At 41.9% G+C, this 25,871-nt stretch overlaps 1 protein-coding gene across 2 annotated transcripts; it reads left to right on the forward strand.

Annotated features, from left to right (window-relative positions):
* The first annotated feature begins 6,342 nt into the window (after positions 1 to 6,342).
* On the forward strand, positions 6,343 to 15,348 carry PDP1 (pyruvate dehydrogenase phosphatase catalytic subunit 1). 2 transcript variants are annotated; one of them, XM_040626095.1, is made up of 3 exons: positions 6,343 to 6,531; positions 7,372 to 7,406; positions 11,230 to 15,348. In XM_040626095.1, the coding sequence occupies exons 2-3, from the start codon at positions 7,376 to 7,378 to the stop codon at positions 12,885 to 12,887; spliced, it is 1,689 nt and encodes a 562-aa protein (XP_040482029.1). In that variant the 5' UTR covers positions 6,343 to 6,531; positions 7,372 to 7,375; the 3' UTR covers positions 12,888 to 15,348. The 2 variants fall into 2 exon arrangements, with proteins under 2 accessions (XP_040482029.1, XP_040482030.1); XM_040626096.1 differs by lacking the exon at positions 7,372 to 7,406.
* The last annotated feature ends 10,523 nt before the right edge of the window (positions 15,349 to 25,871 follow it).

Below are 25,871 nucleotides of genomic sequence, written 5' to 3' on the forward strand. Positions count from 1 at the left end.
CTTATAGACAATCAAAATTTCCAGTGATTTTTTTTTGCCTCTCATGCACCTAAGTGATCTTTCCTCCAAAAGTCTGTAGCACAAACTTGAATGGCTCACATTAGGGCCTGTTGCAAATTGTCTTGTCAGTTAATTTTCTGATAAGATTTTTAATAAAATTATCAGTTATATATAATTATCTGTGTATTTTAATTCATTTATTATTTTTTAAAAAAGATTTTATTTGGGAGAGAGAGAATGAGTGGGGGGAGGGGCAGAGGGAGAGGGACAAGCAAACTCCCCACTGAGCCTGACACGGGACTCAACCCCAGGACCCTGAGATCATGACCTGAGCCGAAGGCAGGCATTTATCCGACTGAGTCACCCAGGCACCCCATTTTTAATTTTTTAAAATCTAAGCTCTCTACCTGAACAGATTTCTGGAGGGTAAAGGTACTTTCACCAATCATATTTTCCTTTCCTAAGTGTATGAATGAAGGAACAAATGTTACGGGAGAAAAGTGCTGTGGCAGGCAGAACAATGTCCCTCCCTAAAAGATGGCCACATCATAATCCTCAGAACATATGAATATGCTGCTGTTACACTGCAAGGAGAGGCTCAGGTTACAGGTGGAATTATGGTTGCCAGTCAGCTGATTTTAAAATAAAGAGATCATCCTGGATTATCGCGCTGGCCCCATGGAATCGCAAGTGTCCTTTAGAAAGGAAAGCAGTGGAGGAGATCAGAGTTAGTGATCTGAAGAGGTCTCCCTACTCGCCTGGAAGATGGACAAAGGAGCCATTAGCCTGGGAAGGCAGGCAGCTTCTGTATGCTGGGGAAGGCGAGAAAACAGCTTCTTCCCTAAAGACTCCGAAGGGAATGAAGTTCTGCTGACACTTTGATGTTAGCCCACTGAAACCCCTTTCAGACTTCTGACCTCCAGAACCATAAGATGTGTGTGCTGTTAACCACGGCATCTGTGGCCATCTCTTACAGCAGAGATAGAGAACTCATTTAAGTGCTACCACTTGGTACCATTTGGCAGCCGTCATTTGGTATTTTCATTGACATTATCATTAATCTTTACAACGTGCCTTAGATTTTTTTAAAAGTTGAAGCTATTGGGTAAATTTTGAAAAATTACCCAACTAATAAGAAGCAGAGCTAGGATTTGAACTCAGGCCTGACTCCAACCTATACCCATTTCACAAAACCATGATGCCTTAAGGGATAAAATCTCAACCCAGATATTGTACCTGAGTAATTACCTAAGTATTCTGATTAGCGTTCCAGAGCCCATTGTTCCTGGCAGAAACCGAATACATAATTCAATAGCTATTACTAACACTCCACTTTAATTTGTCTGTCTTCTTTCTCTACTTGAACTTTTCTCCCTCCAGCTGATACTGCTTAAAAATAAAAGTAACGCTTAAAGTAAACATAATTTATAGCTTTTGACAGATTAAACAGTTCACTTTGTATCATATAATTATCTATAGTTTTATTACTAGGATTTGAATCGAATCCATTAGGTATTCATCTACAAACATTAATATCTGGCTTCCAAGGAAAATATGCTTTTAGAGCCACAGTTGGTTCTCCTGAAAAACCCTGACCAAACCCTGCAGCACGCTGACAACGGGGTCACTCAGAGGTGATAACACTGAGCCTTACGGAACCTATCGCTGGTCGCAGACACAGTAAGCACGGGTGAAAAGGCTGCAAATACATAGTTGGACCTGAAATCCATGATGAAAACGTGAAACTTTCTTCAGTTCTTTGTCACACTGTATTCATCTGTTGCAACATGCCACCTCTTTCTTCATTTCAAATGAGTTCATTCATTCATTATTGAGCACCTAGTACAGGTGGTGGTCCTTGCAACGTAGTGCCTTAGAGAGCAAGCTCTGGGACAGATGGTTCTACTACTTTCTATGTCGGTAACCCTGAGCAAATTGCCCTCGTTCAGACTCATTTTCTTCTCTTGAGAAACGAAATGAATGATAACACCTACCTCATATGAGTGTTAGGAGGATATAATGAGACAGGGCAGTTAGAACCGGGTAAAATAAAGCACTCCCTACCTGTTAGTTCTCACTGTATGCCAAGCCATGGGTTTACATCGGTGCATAAGAGAGACATGGCCCCTGCCCTTGAGAGGCTTACATTCTAGTCATTAAGGTGTACAGACAAACAAATAATTATAGGTTTTAAGCTATATTTTTGAGTGTATAGAGTGAGGGCTGCTCCCGAAGTCTGCAGACAGGCCTGACCTGCTTCAGAGGCACCAAGAATCAGCACCTGTTGTATAAGGTGCTCTGGACCTACCCCAATGTCTCAGTTCCCCTGAAGCCCTTCCTTCACCTTTTATCCTCTGTATTCCGGGGAATCCATCTATAGACTGACACTGAATGAAAAATCAATTTGGCAGATTGTCTGATGGCTAGACAATACCAATCTCCCGCACGCATGTCAACCTCAATATTCTAAGACAGCCCCACTAACAAGGATTATTGAAAGATGTGCCACTCAGGTTCCCAGACCTGCAGCCTTCTTACTAAAGCACCAGAACCTCAAATTAAGCAACCCCAGACACACACTTTTCATATTCTTTGTCATGTTAAATTAATGCACAGAAACTTCCTGCCTACTGGTCAGGAGACTTTTGTCCTTAGTTTTGCAAGAGAATGAAGCTTTATTTTCTTTCCAGCCACCTCAAACATACTATGGCTCATGAATTCTGATGACAACAGATTACTTTTAAAATATTAAATGAGCTGTGAAAGCACCTTTACAGCCCCTAGTCCACATGACATGAGCTACAGTACGTATTCTGCGTCTCTCTTATAGGTGATTTGCCCATCTCACTGCATAACTCTGAATCATTTCAAAGAAGTAACTCTCAACCCTGGGATGGTAATAAAAGAGATACCTATTGCTTAAGTACTCAGTAAATACTGGATTTCCTATTCAAGATCTGGAGGGGGAAAAAAAAAGATCCGGAGGGAAGTAGGACTTAAAGAGGAGTGTGGTAGACCCCGCCTCCCTTCCCTCTGACTGTTGATTTTGGCAAAGGTGAAGGTAAGTCACTAGCCAGGGGGCCAACAGTATCTCAGACCCATATGCAAGTCTATTTTAAGCTCCCTGGCTGGTACCCCTGACACTCTGCTGGACCGTCTCCATGTTGTCACAGCTAACCTCCAATACCCCCAAGGGTTTGGTCATCCATCCACCAGAACAACAGGCCAATCTGGTTCAGTACTTGCTCGTTTCCAGGTTTATTCTAGGGCAACAAAATGACTGTCAAGCGTCTCACTTAAGAACTGTCTTTGCATTACTGGTGTCACAGAAAGCATGTGTGTTGACAAAATAGGTCTTTTTGCACAGCCCTTTTTTTGGCATCAGACTATTTTTGAGACCCCTTCCTCTCTGCCAGCCCTCCTTTACAATCCTGGGTTGTCACAGAGCTTCATTTCTATGCCTTCCAATGTCCAAGTGACAACAGGTGTTCTGGTGGCTAAAACGGTCTGTGGGGTCAGAGCAGCACACCCAAGGACTTGCCCTTGCCTGGCCAGATGACCATGTGCTAACAAACAGCACTTCTGAAGCAAGTCTACTGACTGGCTGAATGGCGATCTAGAGACAGGAAGAAAGCCAAGGCAGAGAGGAGACAAGGCTGAGATACTCAAGAATCTCCCCGAGAGGTACAGGCGGTTGATTCCTCTGCAGGACTATTTATAGTATACCTATCACTGAGTCCTACAACTTTGCAGCGAGAAAACAAAACTTGCACCTCTAAATGAATTTATTTCACGGCCATTACTTTGGGGAGCCTTTATTCTGATTCCAGAAATACCTTGACATTGCCTTCAAAACTCCTGACAAATTCTATACTTGACTATACTTAATGGTGGCAAATACTCGTTTTTTGAGACTGCGTGTTATTTTCAGAAATAGCCAGGTCATTTAGAACTAAGAATAGTAAGATGGGGGAAATCAGTGCTATTTTGGTATAAAAACCAAGGTGCTGGTTATGGTAAAACAAGTTGGAATTTCCTGTGCAGACAAAAACAATTTGAAGAGGTAATTTTAAAAGTGTTCTGAATAATGGCAATGCTGGTGTGGAATAAAAGTATATGTAACCAAGGTAACAACTTGAAGAGGTCACTGATATGGATGTATACATTCTGGAGTCTCATTACTCTACTTTTGCAGTCATTGGGAAAAAGTTTCCAGACAACAGACAAGCCTGGTATAGAAACTTCACTTCTGAGACCTTATGCAGAAACTTGTAAAAATCTACTCTTAACCTTTAGTTAACTGGTCACCATGCCTGCAAAATAGGGCCTAAGAGGTAGTGATACTCCTCATGGATATTAAACTGATATCCTAAGGTTTTAAGACTAACTTCTTAGTATCTAAGAACTAAGAACATATTGCACTTAAGACTCTGGATCTCCCACTCTTTAGGAGTCCTAAATCTAAAAGAGGCACACTTATCTGGACACATGTCAAAAAAATTAATAGCTAATACTTTCTAAAATTTTATTTTTAAGTAATCTCTACACTCAATGTGGGGCTTGAACTCACAACCCCAAGATCAACAGACTGAGCCAGCCACTTGCCCCAATAACAGCTAATACTTACATAGCCCTTACTACCTGCTATGTAATTTCTTTAGCACAATATACATTGACCTACGTAATACAACCCTGTGAGTTATCACTATTTTTATTCCTGTCTTACACATGAGAGAGCCGAGCCAGAACAAGGTTGCCCGAGACTACACGGTAAGCTCCAGAGCTGAGACTGGAACCCAGGCAGCCTGCCTCCAGCTCTGCTCTTACTTATATGCTAAACCACATTCTACTGTTTCTATGAACCAAGAAAAAAACCAGATAAATAAATCGTAGACTAATAGGGAAGAGGGTGGTGAAGAATACTTACAAAATTATGGGAAGCTCATTTGAGAAGTAAAAAGAAAGGGGCAAGTGAGGCAGATGGACCATCTAAACGGGGATGAAGGCCACTTAGCGCAGCTACAAGAGTTTCGTGGGCAGCTTGGAGCTGAACAAAAAAGCTCTCTTCTGATTTATTTAGAGAATAGAGGAGGCAGCTGATAACATTCGGGAACTATGAAGAACCTGTTCTTGGCAACTGTTTTGTGTATATCAAGTTTTTTTCTTTATTACATACAAATCAGATAATGCAAGATTAATAAAAATAAAACTTCACAATACTATTAACATGACAGTTTTTATATCCAGCTCACATCATTTTATGAACTTTGTTAGCTAGTAAGCAGATACGCTTAATAAATCAAAGTAAACTTTAACACTAACCAGGATAAGTGCAATGTTCAACTTGCTGTCATCTTCAAGGAAGCTTTTAGAAGCCACTATCAGTGACTCAGTTCCCATAAAGAGGGGATATGTGGGGATGGAGGAAAATGAAGACGCCCTCAGGATGTCTTCCGCTTAATCACAGAACTCCAATGCCACCCCAAGCCTAACCTCACATCACAGAAACAGTCTGATGGAGCAGAAATGACTTGGATGATGGTCCTCTGACTCCAAGTCCAGTACTTTCCCACTTGTAGAGGTTGCATTCTCCGTTACAGGGGTACCCAGGGGAAACGAGGCAATACTGACTTCAAAGCCCTTCAGAGCACAAACCCACTCTTACGGGAAAATAATTCCCCGCCCACACCTACTTCTTGCTGCTATTTAGACAGGCTTCCTTTCCCTAGGTGTCCAGAAAACGATAGAAAACATTATCTGAGTTAATGTTTCTAAAATCTGCAAGTGAATGGGGCAACAGATACTTTGGGATAGTCGTGCCTTTTATTCTAGGGCAAAAGGCTGGGAATTCCGTTCCCTTGCTGGGCTGAGACCTGTCCCCGCAGCCTATACTACGAAGCCTGGGCCCACCAGGAAGGCGCAGGGAGGCTCAATCGCCTGGCCACTTGGCACATGGCCGGTCCCCCGCCGAGGTGCCAGGGATTCGCGGAAGCTCGGCCGGGACCCCAGCTTGTGGGGATGCTGGGCGGGCCCCAAAGCTTCTTTCCTACCCCGCCAGTCGCCAGCCGCTTCAACGCCGCCCCGCCTAGCCGGTCTCAGGTCCCTAGCGCCACGAAGCCCCACCTTCCACCCTGCTACCGGGCGCCATCACGTGAGGCGGGCCCGTGCAACCAATGAGCGGCTCGCTCGGAATGGAAGGGATTGTCTGACCCCCACGACGTCACAAAGCTGGCTCGGAGCGGGCTGCTCTTCCGCCCCCCTCGCCGCCTCGGGCAGGGCCAGCTCTCCTCCTCTCCGCCCACTCGCCTCTGCGCAGCCAATCCGGAGGCGGGAAGTGCTCTGGCCCGGACGTTCGGGCGGGGCAGGGTGGAGGCCCGGCGGGGCAGGGAGTGGGCCAGCTGGGGGCCTGGGGCCGCACTCCGGGGAGTTAAACCGGGCGGCCCGGAAGGAGTGCGGGGTGGTATCGCCGCTGCTGCTGCTGCTGCGGCCGCCTCCTCGTCGGGAAGAAGCGGCTCCTCCCCTGCGTGCCCGGTTCGTATTCCCTGCTCCCGGCCCCGAGCCGCCGGGTCCGGAATCCTCCGCTACCCGCCCAAAGTTGTGAGGAGGTTGCCCGGCGCGCGTGGGGAGCGGCGACCGCGGGCGTGCGAAGGGCGGGCCGGCGGCGGCCGGGGCGGGGGAGGGACGAGCCCCGGAGCGCTAGGTGCGCGCGGGGGCGTCGGGGCTGCGGGCGGGTGTGGCGGCGCCGAGGGGCCGCCGCGGGCTCGGGGTGGGGGGCGGGCCGGCCGCGGCCGCTGTCAGCGCAGCGCTGGGGGCGCCGTGGGGACCCGCGGGAGGGCGAGCTCCGGGGAGGTGCGGCACCGGCGGCGTGGCGTCTCTGCCTGAGGGTCCCCCGAACGCATCGCGGGGTCCGGGGTGACCCCACGGCACTCTGCCGCGGGGCCGAGCCCTGCCTTAGGTTTCTGGACCGAAGCCGGCGCAGCGTGGGCCGGGCGGGGTGGCAGCGGTTGGAGGATGCCGGGGGCCGGTGGGCTCCGCGCCCGAGCTGGATGGAGGGGCCGGTCCAGGAGCACACCTCTGCTCGCTTCTGGCTCCCCGCCGCCTCGGGCTGCGTCCCTGCCTCTCCTGCGGGGTGGGTTTGTTTGTTTGGTTTCCTTCTTCTCCCCACCCCTTTCTCCCTGCTCTGTCCTTTCCCCCCCTCCCAGCCCCATTCCCGGGGCTGGAGCGAGAGCTCGCCCCTCCTCCGTGCCCGCCTCCCCCGCCGCCGCCTCCTCTAATGAGCATCTCTGCCTTGCTTTCAATGGGCCGGTGCTGCTGTCGCTGCTGCTGTCCGCGCGGGTTGTGGATGTTGTCGGCTCCGTGTTGTGATGACAGGAGAATGTGTGTGTGTCCCGGGCCCAGACGAATTGGTAGGTATTCACTTAACTACCTGCGTTGGGTACCCAGGAAGGATGGTGACTGATTTTGTGTGTGGATGGTTTTAGGTGGGTCGCCGTGGAATTACGGGGTGAGGTGGATAGAAAAAGGGGACAAAGGGGTCCTGGACCCGGATAGCCTTGATACCTTAGTGAGTGCAATTTTCAGGTAGGGACAAAGGAAACTAATCAAACAAGTGCTGGCTTGGGGCTTCGGGTCTTCTGAGGGAAATCGGTTTCTTCATTCTTGTAGAGAGAATGGGAGCTGTGAAATGGCTAGGCATTTCCAGAAAATGCTGAGAAACTGAAAAGTCTTTATACAGAATGTTTAATGCAATTGGATTACATAAACTGAGGTTCTGACACATTTAATGACTAGTATAGCCCCCCGCCCCGTTTTACACCAAAAGCTTTGAAAGCTAAAGAGCTCCGGAGTCAGTGCGGTATTAACAGCATTTTCTAATTAATATGGTCCGCGAGTGTATTGAATGAAGGTGGAATCGTTTCTTGGCACAGGCTTTGCCCAGCACATCACTAAGAATGGATGGGTCTCTCTCCTGTTTCGGATTGCAGTGCATCTTTGCTTATTAGTCATTAGCAAAATGGGCCAAATTTGCCCAGGACCGAGATGCTGCATGTAAGGTGGCTGAGTCTGGATCACCGGATGGGGACTTTTCAGTGAGATTGTGGTCAGAAATCACTTGAAAATATGACACCGCTGCAGTTTACCAGCACTGTACCTTGTTGCTGTTCTTAATTGTCTAATCAAGGCTTTCTACTTCATTAATTTAGCGAGTTTGTCCACAAAAGTTTTGTGGGGTTTTGTTGTTGTGAAGATACTCAGAGTTTTTGAATGCTAACTTATGGTTTAAAGAAGCATTTGAAAGTACTCTGACTTCTAAGGATATCTGATCTGATGGAGAGAATATATCATGTGTACGGGTGATGATAGAACACTTATTAATCACAGAGCAGAATTTTCATGAATTCCATTTTCTCTAAGAATTTGTCTTTTGAAGGCATGTTGAGAGTTGGGGAATTGGGATACAGTCTCAGTCCATATGCTAAGCTCCTGAATAACTGAAAGATACAGTTGATAAATTCCACTCTGCTTTATTTTTTTTTAATCTCGAGAACTTTTGCCTTAAAGGAAAAATGTATTACCTGAGTATTTGAGTGCTTGCTGTTTGAATTTATGTATTATTCAGAGCATCTGCTGCATGAATCAGTTCTTTTGCCAGAATATTTCATTCATTTTGCAGTCAACTACAAAAGCAGAAAAATTTTCAAAACAAAGTATTTAAGGAGAGTGCAGGTTTCTTGGACTTGTTATTCCTTGATTAGACATCATCTAACCAAAAGCTGTTGCGCATCTACCAACGTCCCCCTTGCAAACACGTACACACATACCCGCACACACAAAGTCGTACTTTGGTTCAGTTTACATTCCATGCAGAAACAAACATTTCTTCTTCCTGGAAGAGTCTTAAATTTTAAAATAGTATAAATGCAAACTTGTCTAAAGTTATAGAGAAAATTTCTCTTAAGATGGGCATCGGTTTATATTTTTAATAATAGAAAATCTTTATACAAAGCATGAAATGAGTTAATATGCTTTCTGCATGCAAATCTAACAAGAGATATGGTTTATGTCTGGAAGCCAGTGTCATGTGGCCCAACATTTGAGCCCATCTCCTGGCTCAATCAGGTACCCTTAACCTTTGGATAACTTTCAGGTATTCAGTTTGAAGTGCAGTTATTTGAGTGGTTAGTCTTGATAGATTCCTGTTCTTCTGGAATTTCTGTTTTTCATTACTGCATTTCAGAATGCTTATTTAGTTATTGATCTTATTTCCAGAGTTCTCATCATTACCTTCTGTTGCCTGTGCTTATCTTCAGTTTTTTAAACAAATCCCTTCCTCAATAGTACATTTAAAATAGTGGTACTTTCTGTCACTTGCAAAAGAGGTTTTGTATGCCTGGCTTATGCAGTGCTTATTACGGAAGCAAACAAGACTCAGTTATTAGTCAGTGTTTGATTTTCTCTGCTCTCCCACATCCCACTTTCACTTCTCCAATTACTTGTCTAGGAGGGTACCTGAAAGTAATGTAACTTATAGCTAACAATCTCTGTGATATTTGTACATTTTTTTCCTGTAATGGGGTCAAACTTAAGAAGGAATTGCTGATATTAAGACTCAAATGGTTTTTTGTATTCTTTTTTTGTTTACTGCATGTGTTTCCTTATTTAAAGTATTTCTGGGGCGCCCGGGTGGCTCATTCAGTTAGCTGTCCGACTCTTGATCTCAGCTCAGGTCTTGGTCTCAGGGTCCTGAGTTCAAGCCCCGTGTTAATTTCTTTCTAAAAAAGAAATTAATAAAGTGTTTCTAAAGTCTATTTTGTTATAGGCCAGATGAATTTTTTGAAGCAATACTTCAAGAATTCAAGGGAAATATATATTAGTGAGAAGGAAGAGAGGTTTTTTTTTCTTGCATGAATTATCTGGATTAATGATACACCTTCATAAAATTTTCTAGATAAATGTTTGGCAAAATATTTTCGGTGTCATATAGTATTACAGTTTTTGTTCTTGATTAATAATGTGTACCTTTTTTATACAAACCTTAAACTGTTACTTAACTATTGCTTTGCAAAGGCAAATGGATACTTTTTTTTTTTAATGTAAGAGAAAATATTTTTCTAGGGATTGAGTTCTACTTGGGATCCATAATGGATGAAAATAGTATTTCTGTAGCTTTCCCTTATGACTGATTAGTAGGTGAAAATGCTAGCAAGTAAATTAAATACCAGAACTGAAAGCATTTACATTACTGACAAAGTCTTAGAGCTACTAGTATACTTAAACTTTTTTTATCACAGAGGGTACAGTAAATTAAATAATGAAAAAATGAAACCAGCATCTGATTTCAAAGCCTGACTTCAGCTAACTCTTATAAAAGCATAGAATCCCAGAAGAGGCCTTTGGTAGCACCTGCTTCTGTGTGTTCACTTACAACCTAGGGAGGTGAGGCCCAAAGAGGTAAGCTGACATTTCCAGGATTATTTGGCAGGTTGGTGGCAGACCTCTGTTCCTAAGCTCACCGAATTGGCACAGTGGTCTGGAGAGGTGTTGTTTGCAAGACCGTCTTCTGGGGTCCAGGAAGGGAAAAGTGGAGTTCCTAGTTTTATTCATTATGGACGATCTTTTCTATATATGTTACAATGAACATTATATTGACACAGTGTGGTATATGTATATAACTTACAAAACAATTCATGACTGTATACACATATATATACATATATGTTAGGGATGCATTCTAATACCTTTTTGGTGATAACCTTGTGTAATCGAATGTTAACAATTGACCACAAGCCCAGACATACGATTGTCATTAATGGGAGGAGTCCCCGTGCAGTCTGTGAGACCCAGGGCCTTCTTAAGGATAGAGAGGGAGGAGGGTGATTGGCCAGGTAGACTGCCGCTGCATAGTGTTATATAATCTTCATCTCCTCGGCTTTACCCAGCCAAATCTATTGTACGTTCTGTACAGTCTGCGCTGCACAAAGAAATATGAGGAAAAGAGAAAAGTAAAGCGAGGCTACAGTCCTGGCTTCACGAGTGACTGAGAATTGTGCTTAGCGGAATATACCCTGTAGAAATAGTTCACAGTAGGCATATAAAACATAGCGCTTCCCAGCACAGGGCTTAGCATGTCGATTCACCTGCTAAATATGTGTTACAAAAGCGAGGCTAGATGCAGTGAAGTGAAATGTAACTCCTCCCTTTGCGTGTGTCTGTGTAATTGCTGTCTAGGAATCCCCGTCAGAAGTTCCAGCCTGCCGCTGTTCTCTGATGCCATGCCAGCCCCGACTCAACTGTTTTTCCCTCTGATCCGGAACTGTGAGCTGAGCAGAATCTCCGGCACCGCGTGTTACTGCCACCACAGACACCTGTGCTGCTCGGCGCCGTACCTCGCGCAGAGTCGCCTGCGGTACGCGCCGCACCCGGCGTACGCTACCTTCTGCCGCCCGAAGGAGAGCTGGTGGCAGTACAGCCAGGGACGGAGATACGCTTCCACGCCGCAGAAATTTTACCTCACCCCGCCACAGGTCAACAGCATCCTGAAAGCTAATGAGTACAGTTTCAAAGTGCCAGAATTCGATGGCAAAAACGTCAGTTCTGTCCTTGGATTTGACAGCAATCAGCTGCCTGCAAATGCGCCCATCGAGGACCGGAGAAGCGCCGCCACCTGCTTGCAGACCAGAGGGATGCTTTTGGGGGTTTTCGACGGCCATGCGGGCTGCGCTTGCTCCCAGGCAGTCAGTGAGAGACTCTTTTATTATATTGCCGTGTCTCTGTTACCCCATGAGACTTTGCTAGAGATTGAAAACGCAGTAGAGAGCGGCCGGGCACTGCTGCCCATTCTGCAGTGGCACAAGCACCCCAATGATTACTTCAGTAAGGAGGCATCCAAACTGTATTTCAACAGCTTGAGGACTTACTGGCAAGAACTTATAGACCTCAACACTGGGGAGTCTACTGATATCGATGTCAAGGAGGCTTTAATTAATGCTTTCAAGAGGCTTGACAATGACATCTCTTTGGAGGCTCAAGTTGGTGATCCCAATTCTTTCCTCAACTACCTGGTGCTCCGAGTGGCATTTTCTGGGGCCACCGCTTGTGTGGCCCACGTAGATGGTGTTGACCTTCATGTGGCCAATACTGGCGATAGCAGAGCCATGCTGGGTGTGCAGGAAGAGGATGGCTCTTGGTCAGCAGTCACTCTCTCTAATGACCACAATGCTCAGAATGAAAGAGAACTGGAACGGCTGAAATTGGAACACCCAAAGAATGAAGCCAAGAGTGTGGTGAAACAGGATCGGCTTCTTGGCTTGCTGATGCCGTTTAGGGCTTTTGGAGACGTAAAGTTCAAATGGAGCATTGACCTTCAAAAGAGGGTGATAGAATCAGGCCCAGACCAGTTGAACGACAATGAATATACCAAGTTTATCCCTCCTAATTATTACACGCCTCCTTATCTCACTGCTGAGCCAGAGGTCACTTACCACCGATTAAGGCCACAGGATAAGTTTCTAGTGTTGGCTACTGATGGGCTCTGGGAGACGATGCACAGGCAGGATGTGGTTAGGATTGTGGGCGAGTACCTGACGGGCATGCATCACCAACAGCCAATAGCTGTTGGCGGCTACAAGGTGACTCTAGGACAGATGCATGGCCTTTTAACAGAGAGGAGAGCCAAGATGTCCTCGGTATTCGAGGACCAGAACGCAGCAACGCATCTCATTCGTCACGCAGTGGGCAACAACGAGTTTGGGACCGTTGATCACGAGCGCCTCTCCAAAATGCTTAGTCTTCCTGAGGAGCTGGCTCGGATGTACAGAGACGACATTACAATCATTGTGGTTCAGTTCAATTCTCATGTGGTAGGGGCATATCAAAACCAAGAATAGTGAGTGCATCTTTCCCTGGCAGTTCCCAAATGAAAGAGATTTCAAGGGCAGATAGATTTGTAAAAGATACTAAGATAATAAACATTTCCAGTGGGTCATTCTCAGCATTTACCCATTTGATACTCCAGCTGGTCAGATACTCCCAATTGGCTTTGCAGCAGGGTGGCAGGGTCACAAGAGTCTCCTTCTGCCTAGCTTGGACCTCACAGCACCTGCATGCGTGGCAAGTCAGTTCCTTGTTGCAAATGTCTTGTGACATTGGCTTCTTTTATCAATCTGAGAAAATCAAGTTGCCCTGGCAAGTAGGATCTTGACTAGGCCTAAAGCCAGGATCTTGCTGGGCGTAATCTCTTGGTAAAAGGGAAGAAACATTACTGTTCACACCTGCAGACCCTTTTCGTCACTAAGATTCCAGTGTACATGAGAATGTTTATTTACTGCATGATTTCCTAGATATACGATCTATGCATTATTCATATAAATTTATTTTAGCCTGAAGTGGTTTTCAAATCCAGTACTTTAAGCCATAAATGACTGAGAACCAAGCAATCTGAATTTGTAAGCGTTTGTGATTATTTGACTGGAATGCTTCTTAAATGGAAAAACAAACTCTACTCCCTTCCCCACCCCTGGTGACCTAACGTAATCAAGATAGTTTCTGTTCTGCCACATACTTGAAGACGACAACGTTTTTGGTTTTGTCCACTCTTACATTGATGTTAAAGAAAAAAAGAGTTTTTTTAGTTTGTAGTAATGAAATGATTTCATTTCATTTCGTTTGAAATAAGATGCAGAGTAAAAAGAAGAGACTGTCCCATCCTTGTCCTCTGTAACCACCAGCACAGTCATGCTTATCTCGTAACGCCCAACGGCTTGGCATGCCGCGTGCAGTGGGTAGACTGCTGCCAGGAAATCATACTGTCCATTCAGTAGTGATAAGAATGTTCCCCACTTGTGGAATTTCAAGGCTGACATATATAAAATAAGTTGAAATATCAAATTGGGGAGGAAGGTTTAATTCTACTTCTGGGTGTTGAGGCCAGGGAGGGAGTTTTTGTTTTTCCCCCACATAAACATAGGCCAGTTGAAATATTTGGTTTAAAAACGACTAAATGCTTTAAACGTATTGTAGCTTATAAATAGAAATCTTAAGATATATACACAAGAAGTTTTAAAAGGTAACTGTCGTGCATGCCTGATGCTTAATAGATCCCTTAGTAGCATCAAGTGTTGTTTGCAGCAGTCTCTGTGATTACATGCAGTCCCTTCTAATGCTGTATCAAAGTACATGAAAATAAATATATTCAAATTGGCTTTTTGGGAGCTTATTTGATATGCATCAAATGGCATTTGTCCTGTGTTTAATGGTGATCTGTACAGCTGTGCGTATATTTTCATCACTTATTCTAGCATGACTGTTAAAAGAATGGCTGTGACTATGTTCGACATTCACATAGATTTTAAAACAACACATGATTGGCTTTCCCTTGTACAATTCGTTGAGGGGTTTTGGGAGTCCTTCCAATTTCTGTAGAATATGAACTAGCTGTTCAAGGACTTCCTCTGGACTGTGGATGCTAAAGTGATGTGGAACTGATGGTAAAACTTGTTCCAGTGGAAAAACAGACTCAGGCACATTGTAGCTCAGAGCAGCATATCATGTTTGTTTTCTGAGTTTTGTTGTTTTTTTTTTCTTTCCCCCACTTTTCCCCTTAATTCAGCTTGGAACTTTTCTTCCAGGCAGCATTTTGGAAGGGGGAAGGCTGTACTATATATTTATTTCTAAATGTTTTGACAGATGTCATCTTTTAATTGAAATATATGTAGACTGCTGTATCAATTAAAACCCGTTTTCAGGCTACTATTTTAATTTCTCTTGAATACTGCCACTGAAGAGTTCCATATTATTATATACTTAATAGTCTCGTCTCTTTTTAGTACAGTATATATAAATTCAGTTTCCAGTGGTCACAATCAAAATAGTAATTATCTTGCACAAGAAACTTGGTCTGCAGTCCAAAAGCTGGTCTACTCTCTAGAAATGAAAGCGCAGTGTGGAGTTGACATTGTGGAAATAAAAATAATTGGATCTTAGAAACTTGAATGTACTATCATCTAAAAGCAGTTGTGACTTTACTGTAATTGGTTGTCACTGTGATGTGATATGTAGAATTAAAGTGAAGAATGTATGTAAACTTTCATTGTATTTAGCCTTTCTTAAACTTCTTTTTATTATGGAAACTTTCTAATGTGTATCAACCTATGTATTTATATTTAATCAGTGGCTCATGATATTTATAATACGCCCTTAACTAAGTGGAATGGTGGTATGTTTCACCGTACTTGGTAAAAAAACCTGTGTCTTTTAAAAGATGTATCTCTACGAAGACATGTGAAAAGTTTATAGTATTGGTCACAGAAATGCCCACAGTGAATTAAAGCTTCATATCTGCTTTCTGAATGGCCTGTGTTGGTTTTTAATAATAGTAAGATTTATTAGATGCTTTCTACAACAGTAGATTATACCTAACTTTAGAATCCAGTAGATGATTAGTACTTAAAAAAAAAAAAACACCCCACATATAACTTACATTCAATAAAATGCACAGATTTTAAATGTATAGTTTGGGATTTGGTGACTGCAACCCCAATAAAGATACACAACTTTTCTATTACAGAAAATTCCCCCATGCCCCTTTCCAGTTCATCCTTATACACCTAACTATTCTGACTTCTACCACCATAGGTTAGTGTTGCTTATTCTAGAAATTCACATAAATGAAATAATATGTACTCTTGTTCAGTTTTTTGAGATTCATTATGTCTTTGAGCGTATTCATAGTCTATTACCAAGTAACATTCTAACATATGAATAGATCACAATTTATCCATTGTTGATGGATGTTATCAGCACCCCCGTCCTCTTTAAAACCAGCCTTTAGATTAGCAGTTGTCAGGAGTACTTTTGTTGAAGTGTGGCTGTAACTTTGCAAATAAAATTACAGGTGAGTTTTATGTTCCATACCTCAAAGACAGGACTTTTTAAAGAAATGCCCTTTTAAAAAGTGATGACAATCTTTCATGGTGAAAATTTGCAGGGATTAAGGAGTGGTCATTTGCTGTTGACCTCCTGTACCTCTCCCACTGAGAATTTTGTTGAGTTAATTAAGTTCATTAAGTGGTTGGGCTAATGACTATTCTGTAAGAAAAAGGCAAATTATGCCTTGGTCTTTGATGGTCTTGGTTTATCAGTCAAAGCACCCGCCTGCGGGTTGTTAGCTTTGCCCTTGGGTATAGCAAGAGTGTGGAGGTAATTCTATTACACCTGGTCAGTAGTTCCCATACCTTTTTCATAAGCAATAACTTCAAAAGCTGAGTCCTAGTCAAGCTGGGTAAATGAAGACATCTTAGTGGCATCTGAATTGAGTTGTTACAGTAGGAAGATCTTTTCCTTTGTTCTTTTCAGACTTGACTTTGAGAGCCAAGCTTAGTCCTACTAAATCCTCTCTGCCCACTTCTTATGACAAAATGTATAACTTAGATTGAATCCCAACAGTATATAGCATTGTTTTCTAAAGAGCTCTTAAGTTACAAGTCTTCTAAGTGAATATATTAAGAATGATAAAATTCATGTATTTCATGTGCCATTAATAATTATCCAATACACATATTTTAAGGACCCACACAATTTAGGCTTGATTATTTAGCAATATTTAGGTTCATAAAATGTACACATACCTGGTTTTAAATTGTTCTAATAATTTTTGAACTTTATCTTCTTCATCCCTCAGGATTTTCCGTTTTCTAAGGGGAGGGCCTATGGGTTTTGTTTCTCTTTTTGAGCCAACACCATATGAATATAAAGTGGATGTTCAGCATTCACTTTATTTTGCATAAATGATATGCCATCAAAACACCAACCTGGGTGAACTTTAAGTTGAAGTTCTGTCCTTCATTCACCAGAAGTTAAGTTCTCAGTCCAGATGCAGAGAAATAATTTATTCCTGTAGCTATAGTTTCATTTGATAGTTAATATTCAATGATTTCTAAAACCAGTTTTCTCAAAAGGACTTTGCTTAGTGATATTTTTTCTTGCTCCAAATGATTTCTTACCTAGTTTCCTGTTGCAAAGAACTCCTATTTAAAAGAAAGAAAGTGCCAAATTACCAATGAGCCCCTTCACAAGTTTAGCCCTCCAGGGGAGATGGCTTCCTGTATCAAAGGGGAGAGATATCAAAGACTCAATTGTCAAATGAGTCATTTGGACCCAAAAAGCTAATTTAGATCCCCCAGTAAAACTTGGTTAAATGTTCCCCAGCCAACCCTTGATCCTTGGTGCTCCATATGCCATGTGCACAGAATGGGAGAAGCGTTCCTGGGAGGGCCCACTAAGAACCGTAGCTGCTGTTTGAAAGTATTGGACACCTAGCCTCAGAAGGACTATTTCCTCTTGGTTCATCTTTACCACCCCATGGGGTGGAAGGGAGAGAGGGTTTCCCATCTAAGACCTTGCCCTAAGGCTCACACTTCTCTGCTTTTCTAAGCCATCCTTAATTCACTGACTGGCCTGCTGCACACGCTCGACCAAACCGTACAACCGAATTTTACTACAGTGCAAGGAGTTTAGTGATCACATTCAGCCTTTCAGAAACCTCAAACCTTGGGCACTGAGCAAAAACAAGCAGCCGGGAAGAATCAAGTGAAGATTGTATCTCTCCTGCGATGATTACTCAGTTTGTCTCCTTGAAGGACAGGAACCGTGATTGGCTGGCAGTGTTGTCTAGAAGGCCAGCCTTCTGGCAGGAAGGCTCGAGAAGAATGGGAAATCTGACAAGAGACCTGAGAGGAGGGAGAAAAAGGGAGAGAAGGAAGAGAATGGTGTCAGCAATCTCAGTAGTGATTAGAGGCTGTCATGGGGGCAGGGAACATCAGATCCTCTGACACCTTGGACCAGTGACAGGAGCGAAAGCAAAGCAGAGGAAAGGCAGCAGTGAGCTGAACAGTAGTGAGCTAAAGATTTGAAACATTTTTGAGCCTTTATGAAATCGTGTATTTTATGCTAGGACAGCAGCCGTTGGAATGCAAAACAGTTTCCATTAGCAGGGCCATTTCGTCTCAGCTCATTAGATAAGATGGAAAAAGAAAAGTCTTTGAAACGGACCGTATGCAAAGGGATCTGCGGTGCCTAGCTGGACAGTCTTCTCAAAAGGACTTTGCTTAGTGATATTTTTTCTTGCTCCAAATCTGGGCACAGGTTAAACAGCTTAATTTAGCCTGACGAAAACAGACTGGATCATTGAGTCCTGGTGTCAGGAGAAATAGAGCTGCGAGACTGAGCAGACCAGAGAGCGCGCATTACTAGAGCACGCATGTGCTCCTGTCTGATGCCTGTGGCTCTTGCTTAGAGGGGCTAAGATGGCATCAGGTCTAACCAGAAAGCGCACTGACCTCGCAGCCAGAGCAATACTAACAGTAACCACAACTACTGTTTCTTGAGCACTTACTATGCGCCAGGTCCTGTGGAAAGTACGCTACATATATTTTCTCATTTAATTCTTGTGTTGGCTAGTCTGTTTGGCCCCTTAACCTCTTCTCTAAGCCATCATGCTGCCGGATCTCTCCATAGAACCAGAATGATCTCTTCGGGATTGAGCAGACCTGAGGACTAGCGAGTGGCCATAAGTATGTGACCCTTCGAGAAGCAGAGGCAAAGGTCCTCAGAAAAAGCAAAGATTGATGCAGCCCAGCAGTCAGTCTAGCACATAAAGAATGGAGCCACCCACAGATGGATGGGGTGTGCCAAGTGAGGGCATAGACAAAACTGTAGTTTTATAGGTTAGAACCAGATGTGTCTCTCCCTTAGCAGGGCATTCCAGTATCCAGGTATGCAGTTTCTCAGTTCTTCAGTTTATTTGTTGAAATATTTGTTAAAATCTATTGTAGTGTAGGCACTAAGGGTAGGTGTTGAGGGTAAAAAGTAGAGTCTGCCTTCAAGGAGCTCACCTTTTGCTTGGAAAGTTGCATGTGTAAAAAAATAATTACCCTTGAGTAAGAATGGTTCAGAAATGGAAACAAATAAAAGTTCCAACAATAATCCAGAAAAGAGAGTAATTAACCCTATCCTGGTGTGCCAAAGGCGTAAGGTAGGCCCTGGGGACTCAAGGAAATTTCATTAAAAGGGACAATGCTTGAGCAGAGATTTGAAAGGTGAAAAGTTTCCTAGGCAGAAAAGGACCTGGAATGACATTCCTGGAAGAAGGAGAGCATGTGTCAAGGCACAGAAACATGGAAACATACTGTGTGTTTGAAGATCTCTGAGGACCTTTAGTATGTCTAGAACATTCAGTGTGAGCGAGGACCATGGTCAGAGATGAGGTAGAAAGATAGGAACTGCAGAAAAAAGCTGTAAGTAAATACACAGTGACTGCAGCACCCTTGCAGCCAGTATATGTTTAAAGACAGAACTAGTTGAGAAGGTAAATACTGGCTGAGATAATCGGGATGCAAGAGTTGCTGGGAGCAGGAGTAAGAGGTAGCAGTACAAAACAAGGTCAGCCAGAGCCAGGCCAGGCTGAAATCTGGCTTCTAGTCACTTATAGGTGGGAGACTTGACTAATTCTAAATCAGGTAAGATAGGTGGTTAAGCAAGAGAACATCTGCATAATTTACATATTGCCATTAGTCATTCAGTGTCTACAGTGACATTTAGTAACCTGGTATGTAAACTTAGTATGTTTAGCTCAAACAATCATATTTTCATTCCTCTCAATCCCTTGGGCATCATAATGCAGGATCACTGAACTCAGGTTTGGGGCAACTTGACAACTGAACTTGGGTGACCTAAATAGCCACTCTTCAAAGTCTCAGACCATTATATGTGGATGGCATTGCCAGCCACCAATTTGTTCAGTCCCATCAAGCAAGTGTTTCTTGGCCATCTTCATTGTTTAGAATACTTGCAGTATTTGGTAACCAGCCTCTAAGGTGGCTCCCAATGATCCCTGCCTCCTTGTATTTACACCCTGTATAATCTGCTCCCAGCTTTGGTTGATGTGACCAATAGAACACAGCAGGTGTGATGGGGTGTCCCTCCTGAAATTGCATTATAAAAGGCACCACAGTTTCTGTCTTGATCATTCTCACTCTTTCTTTTGGATTACTCACTCTGCAAGAAGCCATGATAAGAGCAGCCTTATAGAGAGGCCCCTGTGGAAAGGTACTGAGACCTCTTGCCAACAGTCACATGCTTGAACTTGGGAGCAGATCTCATTTCTTTTTTTAAAAAACTTATTTTTATTTAAATTCAATTAACATATAGTGTATTATTGGTTTCAGAGATAGAGGTCAGTGATTCATAAGTCTTGTATAACACCCAGTACTCATTATATCATGTGCCCTCCTTAATGTCCATCACCCAGTTACTGCATCCCCCACCCCCTCCCCTCAGCAGCTCTCAGTTGGTTTCCTATGATTAAGAGTCTCTCATGGTTTGTCTCCCTCTCTGATTTCTTCTTGTTTTATTTTTTTCTCTCTTCCCCTATGATCCTCTGTTTTGTTTCTTAAGTTCCACGTATCAGCGAGATCATGTGATAACTGTCTTTCTTTGATTGACTTATTTCCTTTAGCTTAATACCCTCCAGTTCCATCCACGTCATTGCAAACAGCAAGATGTCCTTTTTTGATGGCTGAGTAGTATTCCATTGTATATATCTGCCACATCTTCTTTATCCATTCAACTGTCGATAGACATCTAAGCTCTTCCCACAGTTTGGCTATTGTGGACATTGCTGCTATAAACATTGGCATATCTTGCAGACCCAGTCAAGTCTCCAAAGGCTACAACCCTGGCTAACAGCATGACTACAAGCTCACGAGACAACCTGGGCTAGTAGAATGACTGTTCTCAAATTCTTAATCCTCAGAAACTGTGAGAAATAACTGTTCATTGTTTTAGACACAAAGATTTGAAGTAATTTGTTATACTCTTGAGAATCGTACATTTGGTTACACAGACATTGCTCATTCAACTCTTTCCTGAAAATGTGATATCTCTAACTTGAATATTATCTGGTAAACAAGGTGTGCAATGACCAAAGAAGTCATGTGTTTAAAAGTCACTTGGGCTAAAACAAACAAACAAACAAACAAACAACCCAGAATGAAAAAGGGAGATACATCTATATGCAGTCTTATGAAAAGATTTCTGAGATATAATGAGTGAAAAAATTGAGTTGTATAATATCCCATTTATGTTTGATTATTCCAAGCCTAATTTAAAAATAAATTTAAGGCTTTATTTTTATCTTATAGACAATAAGAAGTGCTCATTGTGGAAAATTAGAAAATACACATGAGCAGACATAATGAACAGATAATCAAGTTCAGCCATTATATTGCTAATCAGTGATAATAATTATTAACAACTCAGTGTATATCAAGAAACAGTATAACATAGTAGAACTAACACTGGCTTAGAAACAGGTTTCCCTAGTTATGTGTCTCCAATTGATCACTTCCTCTTGATGCCTCAGATTCCTCATCTATAAAATGGAGATAACAATGATACTTTCTTTATAGGCTTTTTATAAGAATTATGTAGAATAATGTATACAAATACTCTGGGAGCTCTTTTTGCTATTATCCTTCCAGATCTTTTGATACACATATATACATTTAAAATAAAATCAGATTGTACACATTGATTTTTAGCCTGTTTGTCCACTTAATAATATATGATGTATCTTTTTAGATATCCCATGTTCATGAATTGGAAGGATTGATATCACTAAAATGTCCATACTACCCGAAACAATCTATGGATTAATGTAATCCCTATCAAAATTCCAACAACATTTTCTCTAGAAATAGAAAAAAACAATCCTAAAATTCAAATGGAATCACAAAAGACCCTCAAAGCCAAAGCAATCTTGAGCAAGAAGAACAAAGCTGGAGGCATCACACTTCCTGATTTCAATATATATTACCAAACTAGTAATCAGAACAATACTGTACTGGCATAAAAACATACATAGAAACTCATGAAACAGAATAGAGAGGCCAGAAATAAATCCATGAATATATAGTCAACTGACCTTCAATGAGGGTGCCGAGAACACACAATATAGAAAGGAGAATCTCTTCAATAAATGGTTATGGGGAAATTGGTTATGTACATGTGAAGGATGAAATTGGACCCTTGTCTTACAACACATACAAAAGCCAACTAAAAATGGATTAAGAACTTAAGCATAAGACCTGGAACTGTGAAACTGCTAGAAGAAAACAAAGAGAAAAGCTTTTCTTGACATTGGTCTGAGCAGTGATGTTTTTGCATATGTGTTCCCCAAAGTATAAGCAACAAAAGCAAAAACAGACAAATGGGATTGCTTCTCCCTCTGCCCCTCCTCCCACTCATTCTCTCAACCTTTCTCTCTCTCTCAAATAAAAAAATAAAATCTTAAAAAATAATAAAAGTGGAACTACCATATGATCCAGCAATCCCACTTGTAGGTGTGTATCTAAAGGAAGTAAAATTGGTATCCCAAAGAGATATCTGCACTCCCGTATCTGTCATACCATTATTCACAATAGCCAAGATATAGAAACGTAACTATCCATTGACAGATGAATGGATAATGAAAATGTGATATACACACACAAACACAGAGGAATATTTTTCAGCCTGGAAAAAGAAGGAAACTCTGCCATTTGCGACAACACAGAAGAACCTGGAGGACATTATGCTAAGTGAAATAAGCCAGACACAGAAAGACAAATATTACATGGTTGCATATAAGGAATCTAAAAAATTCAAACTCAAGAGCAAAGAGTAGAAACAGTGGTTGCCAAGGGCTAAGGGGTGCAGAAAATAGGGAGATGTTGGTCAAAGGGTACAAAGTTTCAGTTATGCAGAATGAATAAATTCTGAGAATCTAATATACAGCATGGTGATTATAGTTCATAGTACTGTATTGTATACTTGGAATGCACTGAGATGAAGGATGTGTTAATTAGCTTAATTGTGATCATTTTGCAATGTATGCATATACCAAATCATTACTTTGTATACTTGAGTATATATGTAAAATAAAATTAACATATGACAAATATCTTTTACTTTTATTTATTTTTTGAAGGTTTTCTATTTCATCTAACTTTATTTTTTTTAATTTTTCTTAGTGAACATACAGTGCAATATTGGTTTCTGGGGTAGAATTCAGTGATTCATCATTTACATGCAACACCCAGTGCTCATCACAACAAGTGCCCTCCTTAATACCCATCCCCCATCTAGCCATCCCCCTACCCATCTAGCCATCCCTCCATCAACCCTCAGCTTGTTCTCTATCGTTAAGAGTCTCTTGTGGTTTATTTCCCTCTCACATTCCCCCACCACCACCTTCCCATATGTTCATTAGTTTTCTTTCTTAAATTCTACCTATGAATGAGATCATATGGTATTTGTCTTTCTCTGAACGACTTATTTCACTTAGTGTAATACACTCTAGCTTCACCCACGTCGTTGCAAATGGCAAGATTTCATTCTTTTTGATGGCTGACTAGTATTCCATTGTATTACATACCACATCTTTTTTATCCATTCATCAGTCGGTGGACATTTGGGCTCTCTCCATAGTTTGGCTATTGTTGATAATGCTGCTATAAACATAGGGGTGCATGTATCCCTTCAAATCTGTATTTTTGTATCCTTTGGGTAAATACCCAGCAATTGCTGGGCCATAGGGTAGTTATATTTTTAACATTTTGAGGAGCCTCCACACTCTTCTCCAGAGAGGCTGCACCAGTTTGCACTCCCACTGACAGTGTAAGATGGTTCCCCTTTCTCTGCATCCTCGCCAACACCTGTTGCTTCTTCTGTTAATCTTGGCCATCCCAACAGTGGTGAGGAGGTATCTCATCATGGTTTTGACTTGCATTTCCCTGATGATGAGCGATGCTGAGCATCTTTTCATGTGTCTGTCAGCCATCTGGATGTCTTCTTTGAAAAAACGTCTATCCATGTTTCCTGCCCATTTCTTAACTGGATTATTTGGTTTTGGGGTGTTAATTTTGGTAAGTTCTTTATAGATTTTGGATACTAACCCTTTATCTGATATGTCGTTTACAAATATCTTCTCCCATTCTGTAGGCTGCCTTTTAACTTTGTTGATTGTTCCCTTTGCTGTGCAGAAGCTTTTTATCTTGATGAGATCCCAATAAGTCATTTTTGCTTTTGTTTCCCTTGCCTTTGGAGATGCGTCTAGCAAGAAGTTGCTATGGCCGAGGTCAAAGAGGTTTCTGCCTAAGTTCTCTTCTAGGATTTTGATAATTTCCTATCTCACTTTTAGGTCTTTCATCCATTTTGAATTTATTTTTGTATATGGTGTAAGAAAGTAGTCCAGTTTCATTCTTTTGCATGTTTCTGTCCAATTTACCTAACACCATTGGTTGAAAAGACTATCTTTTTTCCATTGAATGTTCTTTCCTATTTTGTCAAAGATCAGTTGACCATATAGTTGTGGGTCCATTTCTTTTTTTTTTTTTTAAAGATTTTATTTATTTTTTTGACAGAGACAGAGACAGCCAGCGAGAGAGGGAGCACAAGCAGGGGGAGTGGGAGAGGAAGAAGCAGGCTCATAACGGAGGAGCCTGATGTGGGACTCGATCCCAGAACGCTGGGATCACGCTCTGAGCTGAAGGCAGACACTTAACCGCTGTGCCACCCAGGCGCCCCTGTGGGTCCATTTCTGAGCTCTCTATTCTGTTCCATTGATTTATGTGTCTATTTTTGTGCCAGTACCATACTGTCTTAATGACTTAATGACTTTGTAATATAGCTTGAAATATGGAATCAAGATGTCTCCAGTTTTGTTTTCCTTTTTCAGGAGTGCTTTGGCTATTTGGGGTCTTTTCTGGTTCCATACAAATTTTAGTATTGTTTGTTCTAGCTCTGTGTAAAATGCTGGTGTTATTTTGACAGGGATTGCATTAAATGTGTAGATTGCTTTGGGTAGAATAGGCATTTTAATGATGTTTGTTCGTCCAATTCATGAGCATGGAATGTTTTTTCATTTCTTTGTGTCTTCTTCAATTTCTTTCATAACCGTTCTATAGTTTTCAGAGTACAGACCTTTTACCTCTTTGGTTGGGCTTATTCTAGGTATCTCATTGTTTTTGGTGCAATTGTAAATGGGATCACTTCCTTGATTTCTTTTTCTGCTGCTTCATTGTTGGTGTATGGAAATGCAACAGATTTCTGCACATTGATTTTAAATCCTTCAACTTTGCTGAATTCGTGTATTAGTTTTAGCAATTTTTTGGTGGAGTCTTTTGGCTTTCCTACATAGAGTATCAAGTCATCTGCAAATGTGAAAGTTTGACTTCTTTCTTGACGATTTGGATGCCTTTTATTTCTTTTTGTTGTCTGATTGCTGAGGCTAAGATTTCCAGGACTATGTTAAATAGTAATGGTGAGACATCCCTATCTTGTTCCTGACTGTAGTATAAAGGCTCTCAGTTTTTCTCCATTGAGGATAATAGGAGCTGTGGTCTTTTGTGTATGGCCTTACTAATGTTGAGTTATGTTCCATCTATCCCTACTTTGTTGAGGGTTTCCATCCAGAAAGGATGCTATATTTTGTCAAATGCTTTTTCTGTATCTATTGATAGGATCATATGGTTCTTATCCATTCTTTTATTAATGTGGTGTATCACATTGATTGATTTGTGAATATTAAATCACCCCTGCAGCCCAGGAATCAATCCCACTTGATTGTGGTGAATAATTCATCTAATAATGTACTGTTGAATTTGATTCGCTAGTGTTTTATTGAGAATTTTTGCCTGTTATTCTCCTTTTTAGGGGGATCTATGTCTGATTTTGGAATTAAGGTAATGCTGGCTTCATACAATGAGTTTGGAAGTTTTCCTTCCATTTCTATTTTTTGGAACAGTTTCAGGAGAATAGGTATTAACTCTTCTTTA

This window comes from Ursus maritimus, unplaced genomic scaffold, assembly GCF_017311325.1.
Source record: "Ursus maritimus isolate PB19 unplaced genomic scaffold, ASM1731132v1 scaffold_9, whole genome shotgun sequence".
NCBI classification, from domain to species: Eukaryota; Metazoa; Chordata; class Mammalia; order Carnivora; family Ursidae; genus Ursus; species Ursus maritimus.